At 33.2% G+C, this 7,375-nt stretch overlaps 1 protein-coding gene across 16 annotated transcripts; it reads left to right on the top strand.

Moving 5' to 3' along the window:
• On the top strand, positions 2,264-7,213 carry LOC107624036. 16 transcript variants are annotated; one of them, XM_021113449.1, is made up of 5 exons: positions 2,632-3,495; positions 4,481-4,576; positions 4,860-4,933; positions 6,602-6,670; positions 6,992-7,213. In XM_021113449.1, exons 3-5 carry the CDS (start codon positions 4,871-4,873, stop codon positions 7,157-7,159), a joined length of 300 nt encoding a protein of 99 aa, XP_020969108.1. In that variant the 5' UTR covers positions 2,632-3,495; positions 4,481-4,576; positions 4,860-4,870; the 3' UTR covers positions 7,160-7,213. The 16 variants fall into 16 exon arrangements, 9 of the variants coding, with proteins under 9 accessions (XP_016181958.1, XP_020969106.1, XP_020969108.1 ...); XM_021113448.1 differs by lacking the exon at positions 4,481-4,576 and adding an exon at positions 4,321-4,443; XM_016326472.2 differs by adding an exon at positions 2,276-2,624 and having other exon boundaries at positions 3,424-4,933.

Genomic DNA, 7,375 nt, shown 5'->3' with positions numbered 1-7,375 from the left:
GTTATGAATATAGGTTGACTTTCTTGCATAGTTACTCGAATTCCCTATCAATTTTGTTGGGGTTAGATTCTGTATATTTTTTGTGTCATTTCATTTGTATCGGATGTTCATATTTCATTGTATGTGGATGGTTACTGACATAGTGATGTAGAGGTTCATCTTGGAACTAAAGGGGCCTTTTTTTATTGAATTTCTTCATCTTGTCCTTCTTGTGTGTGAAATTTGTAATGTAACATGTTCATTTCCTTCTATTCACCTGTTCAACATTTACAACCCAAGAAACTAGGAAAGGCAGGCAGAAAAAGTTACCCGTCGTCAGAGGCAGATCCTGCATAGGCAGGACAACAGCACCTGCAGAGTAAGCTGCCCAAAGTGCAAGGAGACACTTGTAGTTGCTCCCAATTCTAACGTTGAAGATAATGAGCCACTTGCCAAAAGAAGGCCCCGCCTGTTTCAAAACAACTAGAACCCACATGGTGAGAGCCCAAGGGATGACGAGGTCAGTGTTGAACAGCTAAATAAGAATGTAAACCCGTCGGAGGCACAGGAAATAGATCCAGTTACACCATCAACAACACTTATTCAACTTACTGGATACGATTTTGACAGCAAGTTCTATGTGTTAAAATCTGTTGTATATATCAATTAGCCATATTTTGTGTTTCGTGTGATTTAAGGCCTTATACTCGTTGTGTTAGCTAACTACAGTTGCATTCGATGCAGAGACTTTGATGTGAATTTCGTGCAATGTCCAGAAGTTGAGGAAATATTGGTAAATATTGAACAATGTCAGTACACAAGGCCAATAAACATGGAATCCCTCTAGACCGTGATGCCGATGAAGTCACGTTGTCTCACACCGAGCCCGGGAAAGCCTAGCTTTTCTCTTGGATTGACATAGCTTGAGAAGTCACCGACCATGCCCCTTATCGCATCAGTACATCCGATGCTTAAGAATGTCAAGTTAGGAGGGCATAAGGAGAAAAAAGTCCGAGGTTGGATTCTGAACTTGTCCCTCGATAAAGAGGCATCATTGGCAACCTATGAAGAAGGTAGGCCACATCTACAGCTGTTGAGGAAGGATCTATGGACATTGAAAGATCGTGGTTGGGTTAACAGCAACGTAAGTAATTAAACTCTATGTTGTAGTTACAGTCACTGTGTTATTCGCATATTTGATATCGTGCTTCCAAAATTTACCACGCAGATCGTGCAATGGATGTGCTACACATTCAACGATTCACGGGCTATAAGATTCAAATGTGATTTCTACTACGTGTGTCTGGGAATATTGGTATAAATTCCATATTTTTTTTGGTAATCTTACAGTACCTGTTGCCTTACTGACAGCTTCTTTCATAACAGGAAACAGTGACACGGCAGCATAACCTGGATTCCTTCGATAACGGGCCAGTTCTGGTGTATGTGGGGTTGGGTCCAAGTTTCGGAGAGGATACCAGGTTTTTCAACAAAATCGACGCAGCCAAGAGAAAATGGGTGAGACATTAGTCTATTTTATGTATGGCATGTTATATCATATTTAGATAAGAACATATTTGTTCGGGTTAATTGTTCTGCCTAGTTTGCAAAGTTTGTGTTGAATATGTTAGACTTTGCCAGATGTGTTTTCTTCATGGACTTATTGAATCGTACTTATTAATTTTGGGGAGGGGTGTGGATGTTCAATTCACCATGAATGGGGATGATTGTTTCAGTTGAGAAGGGTATGTTCATTTTATCCATACAATGACAATTTCATTGATTGATCTTACATGCAACAGACCGGTAGATTTATGTTGTAGTTTGAAGTGGTTGTCAAATATCTTGATTTCAGTTAGGTCCTAGCAACAACAATGGGGGTTAACTGATTCAGATACGGTACATTAGGATGCATGTTATACGATGCGGTTAATAGTTGAACATGTTGTACTTTTTGAATTTTTATTGCAGTGGTTTATTCCAATGTGTTTGGGAGGACATTAGGCCGTATGCGTTTAAGGTGGCAAGGAAAAAGTGTTGGTAATTGATAGTCTGCATGCTGAGATACCCGATGATCAACAGAGTAAACTAGTTGTATATGCGGTAAGCTAAGACATCTCTTAAATCCCATGAACATCGCTTATATATACACCAAAAACAAAAAAAAAAAAAAAACGAAAGAACGCTGGCTATTTTATAGGGACGACTAATTGAAGACATGGCTAAAGTGGTCATCCCCATATATGACCGCAGTACAAATGACCCGAATTGTGCATATGCTAAAATGTCTAAGCAATCAAACGGGTAAGTAGAACCGAGCAACACACCCAACAATGTATCCATAACGCAGTTGATGTAACATTGGTACACTATAAAATTTGAAAGAGTATTTTGATGAAGATTTTAAAAAATCTCTACACTACATTTTATTTATAGCAATTTAAAAAACTCCATTAATTAAAATTCAAAATTTTAGAACAAAAACTCATTTTCTCTTTTTCCCCGAATGAGAGGCGCTAAGTTAGCGCTGAGAGAGACCATGAAACCTAAGTTTTCTACCCCCATTTCAGCCACCGTTCCGCCGCCATTTCCGCCGCCGCCGCCGCCGTTATCACTGTCGTGTCCGTTGCAGTAGAGAGCTTCTGGTTCTTTGCTTTCTCTCTTGTTTTCGCTTCGAAATTCTGGTTGTTGACTTGTTTCTAAGAGATCTTACTGCACTTTTCATGCATTTGTTTTCTGTCATGAATTGTTTCGAATTCGCTTGTGATTTGTGATTTTGCTTATCTCTGCTTTCAAAGCCACTAGGCAAAGATGGAAACTAGGGTTTGTAGCTGTAGTTCTCATCATTTGAAGATAATTCACTATGAAGTTCCTTAAGTGTCCTTCCTTGGATCGGTAATTGTAGTTTCAAACGAATTTGAGTTGAATTATGGGATTTTATAACATAATTTTAGTATACTGTAAGAGTATCGTGAAATTTGTCCAGGCTTAATGATTTCTTTGGTGATTTGAATTTGGAAGAACGTACTATCAGAGGATTCCTTGAAACTTATACTTGTAAGGACTAATTAGTGACTTTTAAGTTTCAACAGAATTGATTTTGGATTTGGATTTGCTCACTGGATTTGGATTAACTAGCAATTCTTTGTGGATGCAGAGATAAAGTTCTGTTATTTTAATTTATTTTTTGGGCTAGGTTCAGTTTCAACTTAAAATCCAGTGGTTAAAATATATGTTAGATAATGGCATTTTGATTCATATTTTGGTTATAACTAATGGGAATTTTAAATACAAGGATTTATCAAGCAACTCAATAAAGGGTCTAATACCTTCTTCTATTGGATAACTCACACATTTGCAACTTTTGTAAGTTCATTTTGCACTGCATAATGATATTGATAACCATAACATTCAACATAGTAAGCTTGATCCTGATTTTCTTAGGAACTTGTTGACGAATTTCTTTTTTGGTAAAATCCCTAACGAGGGAGTACTAGGAGCCTTTGGGAAAAACGTGTAAGTACTTCACACAGCAAAAACAAATTCCTGTCATATTATCTGCTATTTTAAGGTGCAGCTATGCTATATTGTATCTACAAAGTATGAATATTGTTTTGTTGGAATATTGCTTAATGCAAATATTTCTTCCCGTCTGAATCTTAAGCATCACATATTTACACATGATTACTGACTGTATCAAATAAAGGAGATAATCTGTCCTAATTGATTTTAACAATATCTGCTAGGTCACAGCAGAAGTAGCATCTATATCTATGTTGAAATTATTTGTTTATTTTTTATCCTATATGAATTCAGTTGTACACAATATATTTATATGAAAGAAGCCGCAAAGTTTGATTGTAAGAAAAACATTCTATTGCAAAATAAGAAGATAATTCAAGTTAGGAAAAAATAATGAAAAGCAAAATTAAAAGATTGGAATCCCCCTACAGGTTTCACATATGATTCTATTAGTTCCAATTGCTTGGAAGATAATTCAATAGGCGTTTTCTTCTTGCTCTTGATTATAATCTTTCGCACTCAATTTGGCTATATATTTTCTTCGAGTATAGTTGTGATTAGAGAGGTTAATAAGTTGTCACTCCTCTTAGCCTTCACAATTCTACTCAATAGTATCCAACCTGTTTTGTCAGGTAATCTACAATCTTTAAATTTTATCACATATATTAACTAAAACATATATAGAATTTATACAAAGAGATAGGTTGACCTTACAAGTCACTAGTGTGTGTATAGACCAACTTGATAATTGATATACATAACAATAGTAACACATACACATATTTTCCTAAACTAAATTATATATGCATGGTTCAATAGGGGTTGCCATAGGATCAGGATGGCAAAAATATGTGGCATACAAAAACTTGAGTTGCTACTATCTATTTGGGATATATACGGCTTGGGTTTTTGTTGGGTTTCGTCTTTGATCTTGGAGTTGAGGTACGTTTTATATATTCTAACTTATTCTTTTCTACAGCATTATTACAATTTCAGATGGAATCAAATCATAAACAAAAATTAGTCTAGTGATATTAGTGTTTCCATTGAGGGCGTTACTTTCCATCTTCATAAGGTATACTATGAATGGCTTCTTTTAATAATTATTATTTCTTCTACTACTTTGTGCTTTGAGCTCCAGTATGAGGTGTTCAATCTGCTACTTTTATGCAATTAATTGCTTAGATGATATTGGTTTAGAGTTTTATTTTGATAAATGAGAGTTAGCACTCCTCTGTAATTAAAAGTATAATAAAATTCATTGATAGAGGTGTTCAATCTGCTACTTTTATTTGTTAATGTACTTTTCACTATGTTAATGGTTTGTATTCAATGCAAAAAATCTCCATTATTAATAGATGATTCAAGCATGGCACATGCTGAAGTAACCAAATGGGATCCAATATCTTGCAGTCTTCCACTTGATGATAAGGTAATAAATTTTTATTTTAAGTTTAAATTTTTGTAGATTCTTTCATAGTTGAATCAACTTCAAGAGTTTGCCTATGAAAATATATAAGGAACTAATATTTATATCAGTTAATAATTGAATCTCTATCTCTACTTCATCCATTACTGCCACTGAGGTGCAGAATTGTTGCTAATCCTACATTAAAACCCCAGAATTATTTCACTATCCTTACCCTGATTAATCACTTTAAGTCTTTACAATGCTCATAAAATAGTTATAAAGATACCTTATCGCAGGTTAGTGGTGTTATGGAAAATATTCTGGTCTAGGGATCTAGCAACAAATTTGACTTTTTGAGAATGCATCATCCGTTCCTTTTTCTTTTTCTTTCATTTTTTTTTTCTTAGCATCAAATTAATATTTTCATTTCATCTTTTACCATAATAACTAGTAATGTTGAGGGCTGAGTAAGTTTGCATGATTTATGTTCCTCATTGCATCACAGTATAAGTTTGAAGTTTCCTTGAATTCTTATAGTTAATATTAGCAAACTAAAATTTATAATACTATTTCTTCATCATTATGTGTTGGTTCCATAGTCCAATTTTTTTTATGAATAATGAACCCTGGCAACTCCATACTCCAATCGTTGTTAATTATATAATGAAATATGAATAATTGAAATCTCTAAAATGGTATACAAATTAAACAAAAGTACAATCACTGTTTCTATCACGTCACATTAAGTCAAATGATGTAATGCATATATGAGACCTCACCAATAATCTGTCTATGATAGCCTTTGCTTGTGTATCTACTTTCTTCCTTTAAGTCTTTAACAATCTCATCTTTGTGTATCTACTTTCTTCCCCTTTATTGTCAAGATTATATGTGTTTATATATTATTGCCTTTAATTTAGTATTGCTTGATTTGAAATGGTGCAGGTATGAGTTTTAAGGTTCACTATATGCATTCTCTGTTTCAGTTCATGAATATAAAATATTCTCTAAAAATTTTTTGAGATTGCATTCATATTTTCATTTTGAGACTTTTATGTAATTAGATGATATTAAAATATTAAAGTTATTGTTTTATTTTACTTTTTAAAGAAAAACAATAATAGTTATGTAGAACAATATCATATAGAATTATGTTTGGAACTATTGACATTGAGAATTTTTTTTTTTTATATATAGAATTATGTCTTATATTGAGGAATTGTGTTATAAGAGATTTAGTTTTTAAATTTTGATATTAAAAAATAAAATTTTAATTTAAGAATATGTAAATGAGATGGGATTAATGAATGATTTAAAATTAAAAATAAATACATAATTATATGATTTGTGGAGGTTTGAAAATCTCACAAAACAGTTAATTTTTGTTAATTAAAAAATCAATTTGTGGGGTTTTAAACTATTACAAAAGTGATTTAAAACTGCCACAAAAGTCCAAATATAAAACCTCCACTAAACACACAAAACTTCCACTAAATAGATTGTGGAGGTTTTTAAAAACCTCCACAAAAGACTTCGTGGCATCTTAAATTTTGGGGGTTTTAAAAATCCTCACAAACCATTTGATTAGGGTTATAAATCTCCACAAATAAGAAAAAAAAAATGTCACAAATAAACAAAAATCTTATAGTGGTATCATCCTGATAGCATCATTCTTACTTAATTATGTAGTTGGAATTGTGGCATCTATGCCACATGGAGACATGGACTGAAGATTGTAACCTAGATGAATGGGACGATGTAAGTTTATCGATCTTTTTTGTTCTAATTTGTTATCTGCGTTTCATGTTACTTATGGGTTCAAGGAAATGAATGTTCATTTCATCTTCTTTTAAACTTGATCTATGATCTATTATCCTTCAATTAACTACTATGTTGACAGATCAGACCCCCATAAAAAGGTTCACAGGACCACGGTTTCACTAAGAGCCAATATAACAATGCAAGTTTCTAAATGACTATCATCATGGTTTGAAAAAGTTGCACTAATAATAACCATCTAATTCATATGAAAATAAACACCCGTACTAATGCATCAACCTACATTGCTTACTTTGTTAGATTGTTCACCCTCTACGTTGGGCTGTCGGGGAACTGCACGGTGTGCGGGTTTGTGGGCTTTGCAAAGGACAACTTATACGCGAACGGGTGCCTGCTTGGATGTGGCGTAGAGTAATGCAATTCACCAATGCAGAACCTGCAATTAGAGATGATGAAACGTGTAACTGAACAATGTGTAAACTCTGATTTTTTTAACCAGCAATTCGTTGGGTTTCTCTTTCTTTTTCTCCCATTCTCTATCTCTCTACTTTTTTATTCTACAAAAAATAAAATTAATAAAATAATATAATTTAAATAAATTATAAAATTATAAAAATTACATTAAATTTATAATTAAAAAATAATCATGTAATATTTTCAAAGAAAAAATATATTATTATTATT

This window comes from Arachis ipaensis, chromosome B10 (genome assembly GCF_000816755.2).
Source record: "Arachis ipaensis cultivar K30076 chromosome B10, Araip1.1, whole genome shotgun sequence".
NCBI lineage: Eukaryota > Viridiplantae > Streptophyta > Magnoliopsida > Fabales > Fabaceae > Arachis > Arachis ipaensis.
The sequence above is the reverse complement of the archived record's forward strand: the minus strand, read 5'-3'. Positions and strand labels throughout refer to the sequence as shown.

Coding starts and splice junctions, on each gene's coding strand:
- LOC107624036 (XM_016326472.2), top strand. CDS start 4,814: ATGTTAATGGTTTGTATTCAATGCAAAAAATCTCCATTATTAATAGAT. Junction 4,934..6,601: donor GTCTTCCACTTGATGATAAG/GTAATAAATTTT, acceptor TTAATTATGTAG/TTGGAATTGTGGCATCTATG. Junction 6,671..6,991: donor ACCTAGATGAATGGGACGAT/GTAAGTTTATCG, acceptor TTACTTTGTTAG/ATTGTTCACCCTCTACGTTG.